This window comes from Salvelinus alpinus, chromosome 20 (genome assembly GCF_045679555.1).
Source record: "Salvelinus alpinus chromosome 20, SLU_Salpinus.1, whole genome shotgun sequence".
Classification (NCBI taxonomy): domain Eukaryota; kingdom Metazoa; phylum Chordata; class Actinopteri; order Salmoniformes; family Salmonidae; genus Salvelinus; species Salvelinus alpinus.
In genome coordinates, this window is record NC_092105.1 from 20,172,609 (window position 1) to 20,197,337 (window position 24,729).

Here is a 24,729-nt window from a genome sequence, read left to right on the forward strand (position 1 = left end):
GGGGGCAAGGCGAAGGTGTATGAAAGAAAAGGCACTCCAAACTATAGATACACTATACATGACTAGGTATTGTTCGAATAATACAGCTGTCATCTACTGTAATGTACAGGTAAAGATTGAACTATATGGCTAGATAAAGCATCATCATCTACAATATCCAACAAACAAGTCTGTTTTTTTCTTCTTTTCTTTTCTCCCCCCATATCTTTGTTTTTGCTCATAAACAGGACATGGGTCTAGATATATATATACTGTACATACCATGATCACAACATAAAAACAGAAGAAACTAACAAACATAAAAAACTAAAATATGAGTCAGGATTTGGTGAGGAGCATATGAACTGTATACATATACACAGTGTAGTTGTGTTGTCGTATTGAACCTGTGTGAATATGTCTGGGTAAGTAAGACACTCTACTCTGAGAGACTGTGCCAGAGAGGTGCGTGTGTGGTTCAGGTGGAGAGAGATAGAGGAAAGAGAAGAATGCTAGACTAATGTTCAATTAACGTTGGACCAACATTTGATGAACATTGTACTAACAGTGAGTCAGTGGTCACAATCGGAGAGCCAGGAGTGACAGAGGACTCCTCGCAATCTAGCCAGAAACAACAAAGACCTCTCCATGGCTGAATTCCAAATCAAATGCTAAGGGGGTAGAAGCTAGGGGTTGGTTTGGAAGAAAAAGTCTTCATCTGAAGAGACAGAAAGAAGGTGTGGGGGAGACATCCCCTCCAAACTGACTGCATTACAACACAGTCATCTGATAGAGATAAATAAAAATATTTTTTCTAGTCCTGTCTACAGCATTAACATACCAATAATTACATACAGAAAAACAGGAAAGTGACTGCTGAAAAAAAGGCTTTTCTAGCCAAAGAAATCACACCACCTTGCCTCTTCATGTCTTTAGGCAGTAGCAAATATTGCCCCTGCTCTGTGAGCCAACAACTAACCGTTATGGATTCTGAACCATTGAAGTTAAATATATATATATATATTTGTACATAATGCAAAGTAATATATAAACTGTGTATGTATGTATACACTGAGTGTACAAACATTAGGAACACCAGCTCTTTCCATGACAGACTGACCAGGTGAATCTAGGTGAAAGCTATCCCTTATGGATGTCACTTGTTAAATCTACTTCTCAGCATAGAGATAAAGGTGAGGAGACAGGTTAAAGAAATATGTTTAAGCCTTGAGACAGTAGAGACATGGATTGTGTACAGTATGTGTGACAGATGTAATGAGAAAGGCTAAATATTTGAGTGCCTTTGAATGAGGTATGGTAGTAGGTGCCAGGTACACCGGAGTGTCTCAAGAACTACAAAGCTGCTGGGTTTTTCACATGCAACAGTTTCCCGTGTGTATCATTTATGGTCTACCACCCAAAGGACATCCAGAGAACTTGACACAACTGTGGGAAGCATTGGAGTCATCATAGGCCAGCATCCCTGTAGAACGGGGGTATTCCTAATGTTTTGTACACTCAGTGTAAATGTAATACAAGCAGACAGAACCATAGACATCTGACATGATCCCGCCCACCCTAAGCCAAGGGGATATAAAATAAAAACAGAATAAAACTGTTCGCTAACCATTTAAAAACAACCCCAAGCAAACCTCTGACAACATCCAAAACCTCCCTTCTGATTGGACTGTCCACATATATCAGGACCTTCATGCATCGGCGTGTGTTGGTAAGAATGTATGTGTGTGTATGTGTGCCTCATGCCTAATTAGCAAAAGTGTGGACGTCAATGCAGGGGTGAAAGGTCACTCTGGGTGCTCCTAACTATACTCAGGCCATGCACTACAGGAGGAGGAGCCTGGGTGGCCATCCCAACCAGGGGGTGTCAGAGGGGAAGTGATGAGGATATGAAGGGGTGTGGTGTAGAGAGAGGGCGAGAGGGAGGGACTGATCCTTAATGTGGGGGGGGGGCTTCATTGTGGACAAGGAAGAGTAGGAGGGTGAGGGGACAGATAATTACTTTGATACATAGATTGTCCTCTTGGAAACATTAGCAGGCTAGTATTGTGTATATATGGTACGTTTATATATGAATACTCTTATATTTCATCAGCCTCCCCCTGCCCCCACCACCCCCTCCCTCTAACAGACCATAAAGATGTCCTCAGTGGAATAGGTTGCAGAAATCAAACACTTAAATGGGTGACGTGGAGGGCTCAGTTAGTTGTGGTCATCTGTTTTAAACCCTGCCATGTCATCATTCTTACAGCTGGCACCCAGGTGCACCCCTGATTGGGGGGGGGGGGGGTCAGAGAGGGAGGGTTCAGGAGGTGGAGTTGGAGGCTGAGGCGGTAGTGGTGCTGGGGCCGCGATCTGTGCTGTTACCATCTAGAAAGAAGGACAGGAGAGTAGGGAGAGGAAAATGATTCACTCATTTACACAATGAGTAAACAGGTGTTTTTAATGAGACATTTTCCTGGGAGAGAGAGACAGAGAGAGAAAAGAGAGAGAGAGAACATAGACAGAGAGTTGGAGAGGGATGGAGAGGTGTGGGTCAACCTGTGGTGGCGGTGGCGTTGGCGTTGGTTGGGGTGGAGGTGGCGACCTGAGAGTGGGCGTGGGCGGGGATTAGGATGTTGGCCAGCGAGGGATTACTGGACAGCTCTATGAGAGAGACACGGTACACCAGATTACAGCAGATCACATCCACCACAGATAAACACATGAAAACACAACTCACACACACGCACACGTACACACACACAGATTACAGCAGGTAGCATTAGTACAGAGACTTGACAGAGAGACCTCATCATTATACATGTAAGAGAAGAAACTCTCCGTACCGCAGATAAAACAGACAGGCAGAGAGTGTATTGACAAGGTGCTGTACCCTGGGTGGTGAAGTTGAAGAGAGAGGGTTTTTCTCGCCCGTTGGGCAGTTTGACATTGGGGTCCCTCAGCTCATCGAAGAAGGAGTGTGCACACGCCTCCAGGGGGGTGAGGCGCGAGGTGGGCGTGTACTCCAGCAGCCGAGAGCACAGGGCAATGGCCTCCGGGGGCGTGCGGGGCCGGAACACCTAGCAGCCAATCCAACGCAATGACGAGTCAGGGAGCCAATCACAAAGGCGAGACTAGAATCAGTAAACCAATCAATTTCAAACTAGTATCATGAACACAATGATGTATGCGGTCATGATAGCAGGTGGGAGAGAGGAGGATTTCAGTTTCTGCTAATAGATATGAAATGGAAAGAGAATGTAATTATTATCAACTACTGAATGTTACAGATATTACCTAACTTAACTGACAAGGGTCGGCACAAAGGTGAGGGTGATATACATAGAAAAATACACAACCGTTCAAAATGTTGGTGTCACTTAGAAATGTCCTTGTTTTTGAAAGAAAAGCTATTTTTTTGTCCATTAAAATAACATAACATTGATCCGAAATACAGTGTTAATGTTGTAAATGACTATTGTAGCTGGAAACAGCAGATTTGTTATGGAATATCTACATAGGCGTAGAGGCCCATTATCAGCAACCATCACTCCTGTGTTCCAATGGCACGTTGTGTTAGCTTATCCAAGTTTATCATTTTAAAAGGCTAATTGATCATTAGAAAACCCTTTTGCAATTAAGTTAGCGCAGATGAAAACTGTTGTTCTGATTAAAGAAGCAATAAAACTGGCCTTTTTTATTTTATTTTTTATTTCACCTTTCTTTAACCAGGTAGGCAAGTTGAGAACAAGTTCTCATTTACAACTGCGACCTGGCCAAGATAAAGCAAAGCAGTTCAACACATACAACAACACAGAGTTACACATGGAGTAAAACAAACATACAGTCAATAATACAGTAGAAAAATAAGTTTATATACAATGTGAGCAAATGAGGTGAGATAAAGGAGGTAATGGCAATAAATAGGCCATGGTGGCGAAGTAAATCTTTAGATTTAGCCTTCTTTAGACTAGTTGAGTATCTGGAGCATCAGCATTTGTGGGTTCGATTACAGGCTCAAAATGGCCAGAAAAAAAGACCTTTCTTCTGAAACTCATCATTCTATTCTTGTTCTGAGAAATGAAGGCTATTCCATGTGAGAAATTGCCAAGAAACTGAAGATCTTGTACAACGCTGTGTACTACTCCCTTCACAGAACAGCGCAAATTGGCTCTAACCAGAATAGAAAGAGGAGTGGGAGGCCCCGGTGCACAACTGAGCAAGAGGACAAGTACATTAGAGTATCTAGTTTGAGAAACAGATGCCTCACAAGTCCTGCCAGCTTCATTAAATCGTACCCGCAAAACACCAGTCTCAACGTCAAACGTGAAGAGGCGACTCTGGGATGCTGGCCTTCTAGGCAGAGTTCCTCTGTCCAGTGTCTGTGTTCTTTTGCCCATCTTAATCTTTTATTTTTATTGGCCAGTCTGAGATATAGTTTTTCTTTGCAACTCTGCCTAGAAGGCCAGCATCCCGGAATATTTAATGAAGCTGCCAACTACTTTTTTTCTTTCAAAAACAAAGACTTTTCTAAGTGACTCCAAACTTTTGAACGGTAGTGTACAGTAGTGGCCAAAAGTTTTGAGAATGACACAAATATGAATTTCCACAAAGTTTGCTGCTTCAGTGTCTTTAGATATTTTTGTCAGCTGTTACTATGGAATACTGAAGTATAATTACAAGCATTTCATAAGTGTCAAAGGCTTTTATTGACAATTACATGAAGTTGATACAAAGAGTCAATATTTGCAGTGTTGACCCTTCTTTTTCAAGACCTCTGCAATCCACCCTGGCATGCTGTCAATTAACTTCTGGGCCACATCCTGACTGATGGCAGCCCATCCTTGCATAATCAATGCTTGGAGTTTGTCAGAATTTGTGGGTTTTTGTTTGTCCACCCATCTCTTGAGGATTGACTACAAGTTCTCAATGGGATTAAGGTCTGGGGAGTTTCCTGGCCATGGACCCAAAATATCGATGTTTTGTTCCCCGATTCACTTAGTTATGACTTTTGCCTCATGGCAAGGTGCTCCATTATGCTGGAAAAGGCATTGTTCGTCACCAAACTGTTCCTGTATGGTTGGGAGAAGTTGCTCTCAGAGGATGTGTTGGTACCATTCTTTATTCATGGCTGTGTTCTTAGGCAAATTTGTGAGTGAGCCCACACCCTTGGATGAGAAGCAACCCCACACATGAATGGTCTCAGGATGCTTTACTGTTGGCATGACACAGGACTGATGGTAGCGTCACCTTGTCTTCTCCGGACAAGCTTTTTTCCGGATGCCCAAAACAATCGGAAAAGGGATTCATCAGAGAAAATGACTTTACCCCAGTCCTCAGCAGTCCAATCCCTGTACCATTTGCAGAATATCAGTCTGTCCCTGATGTTTTTCCTGGAGAGAAGTGGCTTCTTTGCTGCCTTGATGACACCAGGCCATCCTCCAAAAGTCTTCGCCTCACTGTGTGTGCAGATGCACTCACACTTGCCTGCTGCCATTCCTGATCAAGCTCTGTACTGGTGGTGCCCCGATCCCACAGCTGAATCAACTTTAGGAGATGGTCCTGACGCTTGCTGGACTTTCTTGGGAGCCCTATAGCCTTCTTCACAACAATTGAACCGCTCTCCTTGAAGTTCTTGATGATCAGATAAATGGTTGATTTAGGTGCAATCTTACTGGCAGCAATATCCTTGCATGTGAAGCCCTTTTTGTGCAAAGCAATGATGACGGCACGTGTTTCCTTGCAGGTAACCATGGATGACAGAGGAAGAACAATGATTCCAAGCACCACCCTCCTTCCTTCCAGTCTGTTATTCGAACTCAATCAGCATGACAGAGTGATCTCCAGCCTTGTCCTCGTCAACCTCACACCTGTGTTAATGAGAGAATCACTGACATGATGTCAGCTGGTCCTTTTGTGGCAGGGCTGAAATGCAGTGGAAATGTCTTTTGGCGATTCAGTTCATTTGCATGGCAAAGAGGGACTTTGCAATTAATTGCAATTCATCTGCTCACTCTTCATAACATTCTGGAGTATATGCAAATTTCCATCATACAAACTGAGGCAGCAGACTTTGTGAAAATGTATATTTGTGTCATTCTCAAAACTTTTGGCCACGACTGTATATTATAAACTTTGTGTGTCTGTTAAAACCACGAGGAGGGCTCATTGTCCATAGATTGTCTTTTGTATTTGTCCAGTTCAAGTGTAAAGAGCGCAGCCCTACAGAAGCAGGGTAGGAGACTCTAGACCAGTAATGGGCAACTCCAGTCCTCGGGGCTGGAGTGGTGTCACATTTTTTCCCCATCCCTAGCAAACACAGCTGATTGAACTATGTGCATTTTAAACTGAAGATCAGGATTAGTTGATTATTGGGAGTAAGGTGTGTCAGCTGGGGCTCAGGCAAAAGTATGACAATAATCAGAACCCGAGGACTGGAGTTGTCCATCCCTGGTCTAGACAGGCAGCACAGAGACTGGGTGGCTAGAGGATGCAGTACTAGAGAACAAGCACAAGGTGGAGTCTAGGGAGACGCCACGAGGACCTGCTCTACAACACTGCTCATTTGCCATTTGACTTGGGCCCTGTTCAAATACTGTGACAATGTCCTCTTTGCTAACTCCCTTTCTTGAGGTTATCACCGACCTGACCTGAGGACTTCGTCATGTGCCCTTGCAGATTAGAAAGAATCTGATGGTTGTAAGCAATATGGTAGAAACCCCAGCTAGCCTACCAGTAAGCTAGTGGGGCTAGACGCAACTGTTACCATATAGCTTACACCTATCCAATCCTTACAAATCTAGGTGGGGCCCATCATGAAGTGTCTAGCTGAAGGGGTTTATTTTGGATATTAGGGGATACAGATATATGGGATGGCAGAGATGAATGCCTGGCAGGCTGGCGTGGCGAGCACAGAGAGATGATGCTAGGGGAGGGGGTGGATTGTAGAGTAGTAAAAGAGTTCCTGTACCTGTTGACTCACCTTAGTCCATGGGTGTGCCTTAATCTGGGGGAATTTGAACTCAGTGTAGTTGGGGTTCATCTCTCGGATCTGCTCCCGTGTAGGTGTCCCCAGAACCTACAGCACAGAGACAGGAGAGGACAAGAGAGGGGAAAGGAGAGACGGAGAGAGAGAGAGGGAGGGAGAAAGAGAGGGGAGGTAGGGAGAGAGGGGGGGGTGGGAGGGAGAGATGGACAGAGAGAAGAGGGGGGGGGGAGAGACGGAGAGAGAGGGGGAGGTAGGGAGAGACAGAGAGAGAGGGGGAAGAAGGGGAGGAAGAGACAAATGAGGGGAAGAATATGACAAAAAGAGGAGAGTGCATGAGCAGTGAAGAGAGGGACAATTGAGAGCGAGAGAGAGAGCGAGAGAGAGAGAGAGACAGGTGAGTGTGCCAACTTTCATTCGATGAAATAGAGAGAATTAGTTGACAGACATCCTAACTGACAGGCTAGTATCAGTACCTTGATGATCTCCACCAGCTGATCAACTCCACTGTCGCCAGGGAAGATTGGTTGCCCTAGCAACAGCTCTGCTAGCACACATCCAGCTGACCACACATCTGTAGAGCATAAACAGGCGGAGCATAAACAGGAAGATGTCGTGATTAGCATACCTGCTCTAGAGGTGTAGTTTGACTTTAAACAGGGTTAGCATTTAGCCAATATATGCTAGGGTGTATATGAATTTGAATGGGGTTTAGCTGTAAGCGGTTAGCTGTTAGCTCACCTATGCTGGAGGTGTAGTCGGTGGCACCAAAGATGAGCTCGGGGGCTCTGTAGTAGCGAGAGCAGATGTAGGACACGTTGGGCTCTCCACGTACCAGCTGCTTAGCACTGGAAACACAACATCACCACCACACACTGTCAGTCACATACACTCCTCATCATCATCATCTGGAGACACAACATCACCACCACACACTGTCAGTCACATACACTCCTCATCATCATCATCTGGACACACAACATCACCACCACACACTGTCAGTCACATACACTCCTCATCATCATCATCTGGAGACACAACATCACCACCACACACTGTCAGTCACATACACTCCTCATCATCATCATCTGGAGACACAACATCACCACCACACACTGTCAGTCACATACACTCCTCATCATCATCATCTGGAGACACAACATCACCACCACACACTGTCAGTCACATACACTCCTCATCATCATCATCTGGAGACACAACATCACCACCACACACTGTCAGTCACATACACTCCTCATCATCATCATCTGGAGACACAACATCACCACCACACACTGTCAGTCACATACACTCCTCATCATCATCATCTGGACACACAACATCACCACCACACACTGTCAGTCACATACACTCCTCATCATCATCATCTGGAGACACAACATCACCACCACACACTGTCAGTCACATACACTCCTCATCATCATCATCTGGAGACACAACATCACCACCACACACTGTCAGTCACATACACTCCTCATCATCATCATCTGGAGACACAACATCACCACCACACACTGTCAGTCACATACACTCCTCATCATCATCATCTGGAGACACAACATCACCACCACACACTGTCAGTCACATACACTCCTCATCATCATCATCTGGAGACACAACATCACCACCACACACTGTCAGTCACATACACTCCTCATCATCATCATCTGGAGACACAACATCACCACCACACACTGTCAGTCACATACACTCCTCATCATCATCAGCAATATCATAGTCATCTTCATTAACATCACTGCCATAATCATCATCATCCTCATCCTAATCCTAGCCAATCAAAGCTAATGAGAACTGCATATTCTTTCACATAGTTCAAACTGACCTGCCGAAGTCACAGAGTTTGAGCACAGCCGTCTCGGGGTCCAGCAGCAGGTTCTGAGGCTTGATGTCCCGATGGCAGATCCCAAATGAGTGGATGTAGGCCAGACTCCTGAACAACTGGTACATATATAACTACAACACACACACACACACATTAGAAATGGAAAGCAGAGGATACACATGATGGCAACATAGTGTGCACACACACACACACACACCTTGACATAGACTATGGGCAGAGTCTGTTTGGCTCGGCTGTAGTGTCTGGCAACTCTGTAGACTGTCTCAGGAACATAGTCCAGAACCAGGTTTAGATACACCTCATCCTTCTGTTACAGAGAGAGAGAGAGAGAGAGAGAGAGAGAGAGAGAGAGAGAGAGAGAGAGAGAGAGAGAGAGAGAGAGAGAGAGAGAGAGAGAGAGAGAGAGAGAGAGAGAGAGAGAGAGAGAGAGAGAGAGAGAGAGAGAGAGAGAGAGAGAGAGAGAGAGAGAGAGAGAGAGAGAGAGAGAGAGAGAGAGAGAGAGAGAGAGAGAGAGAGAGAGAGCGATATAACAGAAAAAATGTTAGCTGTTATCCTGTTTATCTCACTCTTAACAACTTATTAGTTAGTAGTTACTGTATTTCTGACTGCTATTCTTTCTTTTTGCAACATGAAATCACTATCAGTTAGCATGTGGAACATTCAGGGCCTAAACTCATCAACCTTTGGACTGGAGAGTTTAGCACTGGAGTTCAACAAAAACCTTAAAGATGTTGATGTCATCATTCTGCAGGAGACATGGTGTAAGGCTGACATTGTCACTCACTGCCCCACAGGCTACAGAGAGGTAATTGTGCCGTCACAAAAACACAGCTCTGTCAATAGAGGCAGAGACTCTGGAGGACTGATCATTTGGTACAAATCCGAACTACAACATCTAATTGATCCCCTCAAAATTGGCAAATATCACATTTGGTTAAAACTGAAAAAGAACTTGTACTGACAGAAAAAGATGTGTTCCTTTGCGCAATATATACTGTATCCCCCCCTCAGAATCCCCATATTACTCAGAGGAGATCTTCCCCACCCTTGAGGAAGAGACGGGCCATTTCCAGGCCCAGGGAAATGTGTTCATCTGTGGGGACACAAATGCGCACACAGGAACACTACCTGATCTAACGAGCACACGAGGAGACAGCTTTATTACAGGCCATACTGTCTCTAACTGTCTTAATCTCCCCCATAGAAACAACAGTGACAGCACCGTCAACAAAAACGGAAGGGATCTTTTGCAGCTCTGTAGAAGCCTGGGTCTGTACTTTGTCAATGGTAGGTTACGGGGACTCTTTGGTGAGATTCACCTACTGCTCACCTCTTGGCCACAGTACAGTAGACTATATGATCACAGACATTGACCCTTTCTCTCTCAGCTCATTCACTGTCAAGCCAATAACACCTCTGTCTGATCACAGCCAAATTACGTTGTTCCTCAAAAGAACAGACATGGAAACAACCACACATTCACAGCCCAGTAAGCTGTACAACATCAGACATTCATACAGATGGGCCCAAAACAGCACAGAAGAATACCAGAAAGCAACCTGGAACCAAAATATCCAAACACTCTTAGATAACTTTCTGGATACCACATTCACTCACAGTAAAGAAGGCATCAATCTAGCAGTACAAAACATCAACTATATATTCAGGCAAACGGCAAAAGAAGCACAACTGAAATTGATAAAAAAAAAAAAAAAAAAGATCACAGATGACAACTGGTTTGATGCAGATTGTAAAATTATAAGGAAAAAACTTAGAACACTATCCAACCAAAAGCACAGAGACCCAAATAATGGTGAATTACGCCTTCATTACTGTGAGACTTTAAAACTCTATAAACGTACACTCAGAACCAAAAAAGCACAGTACAACAGCAAGCAGCTGACACTAACTGAGGAGTCCATAAACACACACAACTTCTGGCAAAATTGGAAAAAACTAAAAAAAATCTAAACAAGAGGAATTAGCGATACAAAATGGTGACATATGGACAACCCATTTTAAAACACTCTACAACACCGTTCAAATTGACGCAAACGCAGAACAACACCAAATTCATGAGAAGTTGAATGGATTAGAAAAAGCTATAAAGGACAATCAAAATCCACTGGACTCCCCAATTACTGACCAGGAGCTCTATAAGAAACTTCAGGCTCTCAAATTTAAAAAGGCATGCGGACCTGATGGCATACTAAATGAGATGCTCAAACTCACTAGTGCAACATTTCAGTTGGCTATATTAAAACTGTTTAATTTGATCCTGAGTGTAGGTTATTTCCCTGACATCTGGAATCAAGGACTCATAACCCCAATCTTTAAGAACGGAGACAAATTTGACCCGAACAATTACAGAGGCATTTGTGTGAACAGTAACCTGGGGAAGGTTTTCTGTAGTATTATCAATGTAAGAGTTCTAAACTTCCTTAATAAGCACAATGTCTTGAGTAAAAGCCCAATTGGATTTATACCAAAAATTCGCACAACTGATCATATTTACACCCTACACACCCTGATAGATAAACATGTCCACCAAAATAATACCAAAATATACGCTTGCTTTATCGACTTCCAAAAAGCATTTGATTCTATTTGGCATACAGGACTGTTCTACAAAGTTATTGAAAGTGGTGTAGGGGGTAAAACATATGACATAATTAAATCAATGTATACTGGCAATACGTGCAGCATTAAAATTGGTAAGAAAATAACAGAATTCTTTAACCAGGGGCGGGGCCTTCGCCAGGGTTGGAATCTGAGCCCTGTACTCTTCAATATTTACATTAACGAATTGGCCACTATTCTAGAAAAATCCTCAGCCCCTGGTGTTAGTTTCCACAATTCAGAAGTTAAATGCCTACTCTTCGCAGATGACCTATGCCTGCTGTCACCCACAGCACATGGCCTACAGCAGAGCCTGGACCTGCTAGAGCAGTACTGCCAGACCTGGGCCCTGGCAGTAAACGCCAAAAAGAATAAAATAATGATTTTCCAGAGAAGATCCAGATCTCAGGGAATTAGACCAAAGTTCTCAATTGGTACAAAATATATAGAGTACTGTACACACTACAATTACTTATGTTTAAAAATAAGCTCAACTGGACACCTTAATGAGGCAGTGAATGAACTAAGAGAGAAAGCACGCAGGGCATTCTACGCCATTAAAAAGCGAATTCAAATTGAAATACCTATAAAAATTTGGCTAAAACTAATTGAATATGTCATTGAACCAATTGCACTTTATGGCAGCGAGGTGAGGGGTCCACTTGCAAAACAAGATTTCATCAAATGGGACAAACACCCCATTGAAACCCTGCATGCAGAGTTCTGTAAGATTCTCCTACATGTCTAGAGGAAAACTACAAACAATGCATGCAGGGCAGAATTAGACCAATATCCACTAATAATAAAAACTCAAAAAAGAGCAATTAAGTTTAGGAAACATCTAAAATACAGTGACCCCCTCTCATATCACTACCAAGCCCTGCAATGCCAAGAGCTGAGCAAAGAAAAGAGTCCCCTCATCCAGCTGGTCCTGGGGCTGAGTTCACAAACCTGTTCTACTAACACACTGAAGCCTCAGGACCAGAACATTCAATCAATCAGGATAAACCAAATTACAACACAGTCCAAACAAAACTACATTGCTTATTGAGAAACACAAGCACAAACACAAAGCAAAATGCAGTGCTATCTGGCCCTAAATCGACAATACACCGTGGCTAAATATTTGACCATGGTTACTGATCAAAACCTTAGAAAAACCTTGACAAAGTACAGGCTCAGTGAGCACAGCCTTGCCATTGAGAAGGGTAGACACAGGAAAACCTGGCTCCCTGTAGAGGAAAGGCTGTGCAACCACTGCACAACAGCAGAACCTGAGACGGAGCTGCATTTCCTGACAAAATGTCAAAAATAGAAAACAATTAGAGAGTGTCATTTTCCCAAATTCAAAACCATTATTCAAGGTTTCAAAGACCTCTCTGATGAGAGTAGGCTACCCGTCCTGTTGGGGGAGGACGCAGAGAGCTGTGGGTTGGCAGCGCACTACATTGCTGCCTGCCATAAGTTGAGGGACAGTGTCTGACAGACCAATCAACCTGCACATGTACTTTACTGTATGCTTATTGTTATTGTTGAATGTATGGTTATTTTGACCCTTGGTTATTGTTGTTACTGTTGTCCCGTTGACAATTTTGATTCTCATTTTTATTTATTTTTATATTGTAAATATCAAAAATAAGCTTTGGCAATATGTACATTGTTACGTCATGCCGATAAAGCGAATTGATTTGAAAATTGATAGAGAGAAAGAGAGAGATAGAGAGAGAAACAGAGAGAGAGAGAGAGAGAGAGAGAGAAACAGAGAGAGAGAGAGAGAGAGAGAGAGAGAGAGAGAGAGAGAGAGAGACAGAGAGAGAGAGAGAGAGAGACAGGGAGAGAGACAGGGAGAGAGAGAGAGAGAGAGAGAGAGAGAGAGAGAGACAGAGACAGAGACAGAGAGAGAGAGAGAGAGAGAGAGAGAGAGAGAGAGAGAGAGAGTGAGAGACAGAGAGTGAGAGAGAGAGAGAGAGAGAGAGAGAGAGAGAGAGAGAGAGAGAGAGAGAGAGAGAGAGAGAGAGAGAGAGAGAGAGAGAGAGAGAGAGAGAGAGAGAGAGAGAGAGAGAGAGAGAGAGAGAGAGAGAAAGAGAGAGAAAAACAGAGAGAGAGAGAGCAGCACCTAGATCTTCTGCACAGATTCTGTCAGACCTGGGCCCTGACAGTAAATCTCAGTAAGACCAAAATAATGGTGTTCCAAAAAAGGTCCAGTCACCAGGACCACAAATTCCATCTAGACACCGTTGCCCTAGAGCACACAAAAAACTATACATACCTCGGCCTAAACATCAGCACCACAGGTAACTTCCACAAAGCTGTGAACGATCTGAGAGACAAGGCAAGAAGGGCCTTCTATGCCATCAAAAGGAACATAAATTTCAACATACCAATTAGGATCTGGCTAAAAATACTTGAATCAGTCATAGAGCCCATTGCCCTTTATGGTTGTGAGGTCTGGGGTCCGCTCACCAACCAAGATTTCACAAAATGGGACAAACACCAAATTGAGACTCTGCATGCAGAATTCTGCAAAAATATCCTCCGTGTACAACGTAGAACACCAAATAATGCATGCAGAGCAGAATTAGGCCGATACCCACTAATTATCAAAATCCAGAAAAGAGCCGTTAAATTCTACAACCACCTAAAAGGAAGCGATTCCCAAACCTTCCATAACAAAGCCATCACCTACAGAGAGATGAACCTGGAGAAGAGTCCCCTAAGCAAGCTGGTCCTAGGGCTCTGTTCACAAACACAAACACATCCCACAGAGCCCCAGGACAACAGCACAATTAGACCCAACCAAATCATGAGAAAACAAAAAGATAATTACTTGACACATTGGAAAGAATTAACACAAAAACAGAGCAAACTAGAATGCTATTTGGCCCTAAACAGAGAGTACACAGTGGCAGAATACCTGACCACTGTGACTGACCCAAACTTAAGGAAAGCTTTGACTATGTACAGACTCAGTGAGCATAGCCTTGCTATTGAGAAAGGCCGCCGTAGGCAGACCTGGCTCTCAAGAGAAGACAGGCTATGTGCACACTGCCCACAAAATGAGGTGGAAACTGAGCTGCACTTCCTAACCTCCTGCCCAATGTATGACCATATTAGAGAGACATATTTCCCTCAGATTACACAGATCCACAAAGAATTTGAAAACAAATCCAATTTTGATAAACTCCCATATCTACTGGGAGAAATTCCACAGTGTGCCATCACAGCAGCAAGATTTGTGACCTGTTGCCACAAGAAAAGGGCAACCAGTGAAGAACAAACACCATTGTAAATACAACCCATATTTATGCTTATTTATTTTAACTTGTGTGCTTTAACCATTTGTACATTGTTACAACACTGTATATATATAATATAACATTTGTAATGTCTTTATTGTTTTGAAACTTCTGTATGTGTAATGTTTACTGTTAATTTGTATTGTTTATTTCACTTTTGTATAATATCTACCTCACTTGCTTTGGCAATGTTAACACGTTTCCCATGCCAATAAAGCCCCTTGAATTGAATTGAATTGAAATTGAATTGAGAGAGAGAGAGAGAGAGAGAGAGAGAGAGAGAGAGAGAGAGAGAGAGAGAGAGAGAGAGAGAGAGAGAGAGAGAGAGAGAGAGAGAGAAACAGAGAGAGAGAAAGAGAGAGCGAGAGAGACAGAGAGAGAGAAACAGAGACAGAGAGAGAGAGAGAGAGAGAGAGAGAGAGAGAGAGAGAGAGAGAGAGAGAGAGAGAGAGAGAGAGAGAGAGAGAGAGAGAGAGAGAGAGAGAGAGAGAGAGAGAGAGAGAGAGAGAGAGAGAGAGAGGGAAAGGTTAGGCAACACACACAGACAATATAACTATTGTTTGACGATCAGTGACACTTCACTCTGGCATGCCCATGTCCATCTCATAGACTGTCTGCCATTTCTTTACTCCCTCCATGTCTCTGTCTTGTCTTGTCTTCTCCCTCTCTCTCCATCTCTCTCTATCTCTCTCTCTCTCTCTCTCTCTCTCTCTAAAGCGTTGGTTGCTGTGGTGACAGCGAGGAAACAGCCTGTTTGTGTGATGATGTCACTGTGTCTGTACTGTGCTCCATTGTGTAGTGTTTCTCCCGAGGGCAGGAAAAGCACGCCTGTGTCACTACCCTCTTGACGTGACGCACCGCCGCAGACAGTGATGTAATTTCCTGCCAAGGCACCAGGGGGCTGGGTGGAGACAGGAAGTGCTCGTCTGGGCCTCAGTGAGCCCTAAAGGATGTAATTTGTCCCCCTAATGCACCCCACCCCTATACCAAGCCTACCACTCTATTCCTCTTCCTTTTCCTATGATCTGATTAGTGAAGGTCGATGGCCTGCCGTGACGTCACATGCCATCCGTTCTTCATCTTTGAGCTCAGACTTTACCCACAATGCCTCTGGAGATGCCCAAAGAAGGTTATAGTGAAACGGCAAGTCTATGAGTGTACCTTCTTTCCCAACTCAACCTTTGCATTCTACTCCCTCTGTTCCATTTGCCAGCAGCATACCACCCTGCATACCACTGCTGGCTTGCTTCTGAAGCTAAGCAGGGTTGGTCCTGGTCAGTCCCTGGATGGGAGACCAGGTGCTGCTGGAAGTGGTGTTGGAGGGCCAGTAGGAGGCACTCTTTCCTCTGGTCTAAACAAAGATCCCAATGCCCCAGGGCAGTGATTGGGGACACTGCTCTGTGTAGGGTGCAGTCTTTCGGATGGGACGTTAAACGGGTGTCCTGACTCTCTGAGGTCATTAAAGATCCCATGGCACTTATCGTAAGAGTAGGGGTGTTAACCCCGGTGTCCTGGCTAAATTCCCAATCTGGCCCTCAACCATCACGGTCACCTAATAATCCCCAGTTTACAATTGGCTCATTCATCCCCCTCCTCTCCCCTGTAACTATTCCCCAGGTCGTTGCTGCAATGAGAATGTGTTCTCAGTCAACTTACCTGGTAAAATAACGGTAAAATAAAAATATAAAAAATTAACCCGAGCAGACAGAGTGTAGCGTGAGAAGCTAGCTGGCTGTTCAGGTGATCTAGTGTTATCATGGATTCTGAACAGACTGGCAGTCTGAAACAGTTCTGTCCACTAGAATAGACCCATCTGGACCCTTTTCTCTTTCTCACGCATAGTCTATAGACACACACACACACACACACACACACAAAAGACATGTCATCCAGCCTGGTTTATACAGGTTAAAGGTAATGGTGTTCACACCTCTTCCACATACTTTATTGATAACAGTAGGATTTACAGAGAAAGAGAGACTCCGGGGTCCTCCTGCTGTTTGCCTAGCGCCCAGCAGGCTATATTTAGCCTAACAGCAGTGATGACTCACTTCCTGCCTCACTACAAAGGTACTTCCTCTCAATAACACAGCTAAACCTTGCACCTTTACCAGCTAATACAGAGACTTACTTAACTCACTTAATCCTCTTGGTTCCTGGAGGAACATAGGGCCTGTACTAAAGTTTCCCAACATTGGCGGTAATGCATATTATAAGTATTGTAAGGAACACCAGGGTAGGGAAGCAAACCCGGGTCACAGGCGTGAAAGGCAAACACACTACACATCGCGCCAATAGGGTTAACCCACCTGGTGGGAATTGTAACGTGGCTCATATAGTGAGGATTGCTACAGTATTCAAGTGACCAATCCTGCATGTGAGTGAGAGAAAGGAGAGAGAACTAGCACTCATTTTAGAATGCTTTTATTCACACTAGAACGTACGTCTGAACACTGGGTACATAATCATCTCGGAAGACTAGAGCACTGTTAAAATGCATACGCCTGGTATACTGTCAAAGACATGTAAAGATATTGGCACTGCCAGCCAGCTGCAGACTGGTACCCGTCTGCACAACCTCTCCTCCCCCATTCTCTGTACCTGGGCACTGATCACACACACCTCTCAGTCCTGCCAACTGTACACGAGACACGGCTTAGCCAAACCTAGAGGCATGCCGTGATCTCACAGTGCCACTGTGTGCTAGAGCTCTAAAACTCGCACTGTGTTTGACGTGTGTTGTGTAAGTGCGTAAAGAGTGAACAGGAACAGGGTTTAATCAGTCCAGACTCCAGACCTTACATATCTCCACATAACTATAATTCTATTGCTACTGCTAACACTATTGCTACTGCTAACACTATTGCTACTGCTAACTCTATTGCTACTGCTAACACTATTGCTACTACTAACATTATTGCTACTGCTAACACTATTGCTACTGCTAACACTATTGCTACTGCTAACACTTTTGCTACTGCTAACTCTATTGCTACTACTAACACTATTGCTACTGCTAAAACTATTGCTACTACTAATGCTACTGCTAACACTATTGCTACTGCTAACACTTTTGCTACTGCTAACTCTATTGCTACTACTAACACTATTGCTACTGCTAAAACTATTGCTACTACTAATGCTACTGCTAACAGCTAACACTACTGCTACTACAAACACTATTACTACAGCTAGTGCTACGCTCCTGGTTAGAGCCATCACTGCTGTTAAAAGCTACCACTACTGTTAACAGCTAACATAGCTCCTAGGGTAAAAGCTAACAACTGTTAACAGCTAACACAGCAACTAGGCTGCTAAAAGCTAACAACTGTTAACAGCTTACACAGCTACTACTAACAGCTAACACAACTGTTAGTCTGCTACTACTGGCACTGCACTCTACACTAGACATGAGCCATCTGACCAGGACCCATCTTCAGACCTGACTAGTATTATGCATACACACTCTCTCTCCCTCTCTGCCTGTCTTTTTCCCTCCTACGTGTCAGCAGAGCTATAATCCCCATACCAATCACACTATGCCAGCTATCCACAATTAGAACAGAGAGTGAAGGGGGTAGGAGGAAAAGATGTCAGAGAGGAGAGAAAGAGGAGAAGAGTGAGGCTCACGACAGGCCCTCTTGCACGTGGTGGTTCCTAAAAATAGCAAGTGGCCTTTGGTCAGGCAACCCCTTTACTCAGTGCCCTCTGCCCCAGCCTCTCTCCCTCACCCTCACACATGGGCATCCCAAACCAAGTCCAGACAAGGTTTCCTGAGTGGGAGTATCCATTACTGCAGTGTCATGGACCTGGCACTGTGCATGCTGCATACGTGCACTCTGACATATTGGGCACATGGGTGTGGTCTATATTTGTCAGTGCTCCTCCTGCCAGCATGTGAATGACAGATTCTACGAACTGAACCATTCATGTGTTATGAATATTCAGAATACTCAGAGAGGGAACATGACATACAGACAGACAGACAGACAAACAGACAGACAGACATACGGAAAGACAGACAGCGATACAGACAGACAGAAGGACAGAGAGACAGACACACAAGACAGACAGACAAACAGCGATACAGACAGACAGAAGGACAGAGAGAAAGACACACAAGACAGACATACAGACAGAGAGAGAGACAGACAACGATACGGAAAGACAGACATACAGTGCCTTCGGAAAGTATTCAGACCCCTTGTCTTTTTTCAAATTTTGTTATGTTCCAGCCTTATTCTAAAATTGATTAAATAAAGAAAATCCTCAGCAATCTACACAAAATACCCCATAATGACGAAGCAAAAACAGCTGTTGTTTTTTTATTTTTCCAAATGTATAAAAAATAAAAAACAGAAAAACCTTACTTACAAAAGTATTTTTAATTGGAGTCCACCTGTGGTAAATTCAATTGATTGGACATGATTTTGAAAGGCACACACCTGTATATATAAGGTCCCAGAGTTGACAGTGCATGTCAGAGCATAAACCAAGCCATGAGGTCGAAGAAATTGTCCGTAGAGCTCCGAGACAGGATTGTGTCGAGGCACAGATCTGGGGAAGGGTACCAAAACATTTCTGCAGTATTGAAGGTCCCCAAAAACACAGTGGCCTCCATCATTCTTAAATGTAAGAAGTTTAGAACCACCAAGACTCTTCCTAGAGCTGGCCGCCCGGCCAAACTGAGCAATCGGGGGAGAAGGGCCATGGTCAGGGAGGTGACAAAGAACCCGGTGGTCACTCTGACAAAGCTCTAGAGTTCCTTTGTGGAGATGGGAGAACCTTCCAGAAGGACAACCATCTCTGCTGCACTCCACCAATCAGGCCTTTATGGTAGAGTGGCCAGACGGTAGCCACTCCTCAGTAAAAGGCACATGACAGCCCGCTTGGAGTTTGTCAAAAGGCTCCTAAAGACTCTCTGACCAGGAGAAATAAGATTCTCTGGTCTGATGAAACCAAGATTGAACTCTTTGGTCTGAATGCCAACGTCACGTCTAGAGGAAACCTGGCAACATTCCTATGGTGAAGCATGGTGGTGGCAGCATCATGCTTTGGGGATGTTTTTCAGCGGAAGGGACTGGAAGACTAGTCAGGATCGAGGCAAAGATGAACGGAGCAAAGTACAGAGATATTGCTGAAAACCTAAAAACCTTGCTGAAAACCTGCTCCAGAGCGTTCAGGACCTCAGAATGGGGCGAAGGTTCACCTTCCAACAGGACAATGACCCTAAGCACGCAGCCAAGACAATGCAGGAGTGGCTTCGGGACAAGTCTCTCAATGTCCTTGATTGGCCCTGCCAGAGCCTGGATTTCTACCCGATCTAACATCTCTGAAGATACCTGAAAATAGCTGTGCAGCGACGCTCCCCATCCAACCTGACAGAGATTGAGAGGAGCTGCAGAGAAGAATTGGTGAAACTCCCCAAATACAGGTGTGCCACGCTTGTAGCGTCATACCCAAGAAGACTCAAGGCTGTAATCACTGCCAAAGGTGCTTTAACAAAGTACGGAGTAAATGGTCTGAATACTTATGTAAATATTATATTTCAGTTCATTTTTTTCATAAATTAGCAAAAATGTCTAAAAACCTGTTTTTGCATTGTCATTATGGGGTATTGTGTGTAGATTGATGAGGGGGGAAAAACAATTTAATCAATTTTAGAATAAGGCTGTAACCTAACTGTCACACCCTGGCCTACCAGGGTGTGACCGCTTTGGTGGATCTACCAGAGCCACCAAAGCGGGTATTGACAATGGTGGAGTGGGGGCCACGTCCCGCACCGCCGCCATAATAAGGCCCACCCCCGACCCTCCCCTTCAATGTCAGGTTGTGCGGTCAGAGTCCGCACCTTTGGGGGGGGGGGGGGGGGGGGGTACTGTCACACCCTGGCCTTAGTTATCTTTGTTTTCATTATTATTTTAGTTAGGTCAGGGTGTGACATGGGGAATGTATGTTTTTTGGTTTGTCTAGGGGTTTGTACGTTTAATGGGTCAGTGTCTTGTCTAGGTGTTTGTATGTCTATGGCTGCCTAGATTGGTTCTCAATTAGAGGCAGCTGTGGTTTATTGTCTCTGATTGAGAGCCATATTTAAGGCAGCCATAGGCATTTGGGTTTTGTGGGTAATTGTCTATGTTGTACGTTTGTAGCTTGTGTGTGCACTTACGTTTATAGCTTCACGATCGTTTGTTGTTTTGTTTAGGTGTATATTAGTGTTTGTTTCGTATTTTTTCTTTATTCTCAAATAAAAGAGAATGTATTTTTCACACGCTGCGCCTTGGTCCACTTCTTCCACTCAAGACGATCGTGACAGAATTACCCACCATAACGGGACCAAGCAGCGTGTAAAGCAGCAACGGGAGCAGCGCATAAATGATTCATGGACATGGGAGGAGATATTGGATGGAAAGGGACCTTGGGCTCAACCTGGAGAATATCGCCGCCCTCGTGAAGAGCTGGAGGCAGCTAAAGCCGAGAGGCGGCGGTATGAGGAGGTAGCAGGGAAACAGGAGCAAAGACTGGACTACACTACGTGGGAGGAGATCGACAGGTGGGCGATAGACCCAGGGAGAATGCCGGAGCCCGCCTGGGATTCTCTGGGGCAGTGCGAGGAGGGATACCGGCGAATGGAGGCAGCACGACGACGCGGTAGGAAGCCTATGAGTCAGCCCCAAAAATTTATTGGGGGGGGCTAAAAGGGAGTGTGGCGAAGTCAGGTAGGAGACCTGCGCCTACTCCCTGTACTTACCGTGGAGAGCGAGAGTACGGGCAGACACCGTGTTACGCAGTAGAGCGCATGGTGTCTCCTGTACGTGTTCATAGCCCGGTGCGGGTTATTCCACCTCCCTGCACTGGCAGGGCTAAATTGGGCATTGAGCCAGGTGCCATGAAGCCGGCTCAACGCGTCTGGTCTCCAGTGCGTCTCCTCGGGCCGGCATACATGGCACCAGCCTTACGCATGGTGTCCCCGGTTCGCCTACATAGCCCGGTGCGGGTTATTCCACCTCCCCGCACTGGTCGGGCGACGGGGAGCATACAACCAGGTAAGGTTGGCCAGGCTCAGTGCTCAAGGGAGCCAGTACGCCTGCACGGTCCGGTATTTCCGGCGCCACCTCCCCGCCCCAGCCCAGTACCACCAGTGCCTACACCACGCACCAGGCTTCCTGTGCGTCTCCAGAGCCCTGTTCCTCCTCCACGCACTAGCCCTATGGTGCGTGTCTCCAGCCCATTACCACCAGTGCCTACACCACGCACCAAGCCTCCTGCGTGTCCCCAGAGTCCTGTGCGGCCTGTTGCTGCTCCCCGCACTAGCCCTGAGATGCGTGTCCCCAGTCCGGTACCACCAGTGCCGGCACCACGCACTAGGCCTAATGTGCGTCTCCAGGGTCCAGTATGCCCTGTTCCTTCTCCCCGCACTAGCCCTGAGGTGCGTGTCCCCAGCCCGGTACCACCAGTGCCGGCACCACGCACTAGGCCTAATGTGCGTCTCCAGGGTCCAGTATGCCCTGTTCCTTCTCTCCGCACTAGCCTGAAGGTGCGTGTCCTTAGCCCGGTACCTCCAGTTCCGGCACCACGCACCAGGCATACAGTGTGCCTCAGCCGGCCAGAGCTGCCCGTCTGCCAAGCACCGTCAGAGCTGCCCGTCTGCCAAGCACCGTCAGAGCTGCCCGTCTGCCAAGCACCGTCAAAGCTGCCCGTCTGCCAAGCACCGTCAGAGCTGCCCGTCTGCCAAGCACCGTCAGAGCTGCCCGTCTGCCAAGCACCGTCTGAGCTGCCCGTCTGCCAAGCACCGTCTGAGCTGCCCGTCTGCCAAGCACCGTCTGAGCTGCCCGTCTGCCAAGCACCGTCTGAGCTGCCCGTCTGCCAAGCACCGTCAGAGCTGCCCGTCTGTCCCGAGCCGTCAGAGCTGCCCGTCTGTCCCGAGCCGCTAGAGCCGTCCGCCAGACAGGATCAGCCAGAGCCGTCCGCCAGACAAGATCAGCCAGAGCCGTCCGCCAGACAGGATCAGCCAGAGCCGTCCGCCAGACAGGATCAGCCAGAGCCGTCCGCCAGCCATGAGCAGCCAGAGTCGCCAGCCAGCCATGAGCAGCCAGAGTCGCCAGCCAGCCATGAGCAGCCAGAGTCGCCAGCCAGCCATGAGCAGCCAGAGTCGCCAGCCAGCCATGAGCAGCCAGAGTCGCCAGCCAGCCATGAGCAGCCAGAGTCGCCAGCCAGCCAGGATCTTCCAAAGCCGCCAGTCAGCCAGGATCTACCAGAGCCACCAAAGCGGGTATTGACAATGGTGGAGTGGGGGCCACGTCCCGCACCCGAGCCGCCGCCATAATAAGGCCCACCCCGGACCCTCCCCTTCAATGTCAGGTTGTGCGGTCGGAGTCCGCACCTTTGGGGGGGGGGGGGGGTACTGTCACACCCTGGCCTTAGTTATCTTTGTTTTCATTATTATTTTAGTTAGGTCAGGGTGTGACATGGGGAATGTATGTTTTTTGGTTTGTCTAGGGGTTTGTACGTTTAATGGGTCAGTGTCTTGTCTAGGTGTTTGTATGTCTATGGCTGCCTAGATTGGTTCTCAATTAGAGGCAGCTGTGGTTTATTGTCTCTGAGAGCCATATTTAAGGAGCCATAGGCATTTGGGTTTTGTGGGTAATTGTCTATGTTGTACGTTTGTAGCTTGTGTGTGCACTTACGTTTATAGCTTCACGATCGTTTGTTGTTTTGTTTAGGTGTATAATAGTGTTCGTTTCGTGTTTTTCTTTATTCTCAAATAAAAGAGAATGTATTTTTCACACGCTGCGCCTTGGTCCACTTCTTCCACTCAAGACGATCGTGACACTAACAAAATGTGGAAAAAGTCAAGGGGTTTGAATACTTTCCGAAGGCACTGTACAAGACAGACAGACAGAGAGAGTGACAGACAGAAGGACAGAAAGACAGACAGACAAAGAGACATACAGACGGACAGAGACAGACAGATGGACGGACAAGGAGGCAAACGGACCTTGTCTCCGCTGGAGTAGAAGAAGTAGCGCAGGCGTACAATGTTGCAGTGGTCCAGTTTCCTCATGATCTGCAGCTCGCGGTTCTGACAGGGAGAGAGACAGACAGACATCAGTCAATACTACTTACTGTTACAACAGGATACAGCATGAGACAACTACAAGACAAAGGTGGGTCAACAGCAAACAGCAGCAGAGAGAAAGAAGCAGGTTAGATACAGGTCAACTACAGACAGACACAGCACAGATTTTACACATATCAAGAATCATACATAACGTAAGATAATTATTTGCCCTCAATCTGGAGAACTCTAAGTCCACAGAAGACTCCAGCCAAACAGACCAAGAGGAAGAATAGCCACCCACAGGGGAAGAGTAGCCACCCACAGGGGAAGAGTAGCCACCCACAGAGGAAGAGTAGCCACACACAGAGGAAGAGTAGCCACCCACAGAGGAAGAGTAGCCACCCACAGAGGAAGAGTAGCCACACACAGAGGAAGAGTAGCCACCCACAGGGGAAGAGTAGCCACCCACAGGGGAAGAGTAGCCACCCACAGAGGAAGAGTAGCCACCCACAGAGGAAGAATAGCCACCCACAGGGGAAGAGTAGCCACCCACAGAGGAAGAGTAGCCACACACAGAGGAAGAGTAGCCACCCACAGAGGAAGAGTAGCCACCCACAGAGGAACAGTAGCCACCCACAGAGGAAGAGTAGCCACCCACAGGGGAAGAATAGCCACCCACAGGGGAAGAGTAGCCACCCACAGAGGAAGAGTAGCCACACACAGAGGAAGAGTAGCCACCCACAGAGGAATAGTAGCCACCCACAGAGGAAGAGTAGCCACCCACAGAGGATGAGTAGCCACACACAGGGGAAGAGTAGCCACACACAGAGGAAGAGTAGCCACCCACAGAGGAACAGTAGCCACCCATAGAGGAACAGTAGCCACATACAGAGGAAGAGTAGCCACA

The 24,729-nt window shown here is 46.0% G+C and overlaps 1 protein-coding gene across 2 annotated transcripts in view; it reads right to left on the minus strand.

Annotated features, from left to right (window-relative positions):
- Positions 1-2,178: 2,178 nt before the first annotated feature.
- LOC139546439 (glycogen synthase kinase-3 beta-like) overlaps positions 2,179-24,729 on the minus strand; it is a 62,548-nt gene continuing 39,997 nt past the window's right edge. The window contains exons 3-11 of one of the 2 annotated variants that reach the window (XM_071354814.1): positions 23,760-23,843; positions 9,046-9,156; positions 8,829-8,959; positions 7,706-7,812; positions 7,441-7,538; positions 6,962-7,057; positions 2,873-3,059; positions 2,539-2,643; positions 2,179-2,367 (exon numbers count right to left, since the gene is read on the minus strand). In XM_071354814.1, coding sequence (XP_071210915.1) covers positions 2,303-2,367; positions 2,539-2,643; positions 2,873-3,059; positions 6,962-7,057; positions 7,441-7,538; positions 7,706-7,812; positions 8,829-8,959; positions 9,046-9,156; positions 23,760-23,843 — 984 coding nt within the window. In that variant the 3' untranslated portion in view covers positions 2,179-2,302. Of the gene's footprint in view, positions 2,368-2,538; positions 2,644-2,872; positions 3,060-6,949; positions 7,058-7,440; positions 7,539-7,705; positions 7,813-8,828; positions 8,960-9,045; positions 9,157-23,759; positions 23,844-24,729 lie in introns of both variants that reach the window. The other variant, XM_071354813.1, reaches the window with a different exon arrangement.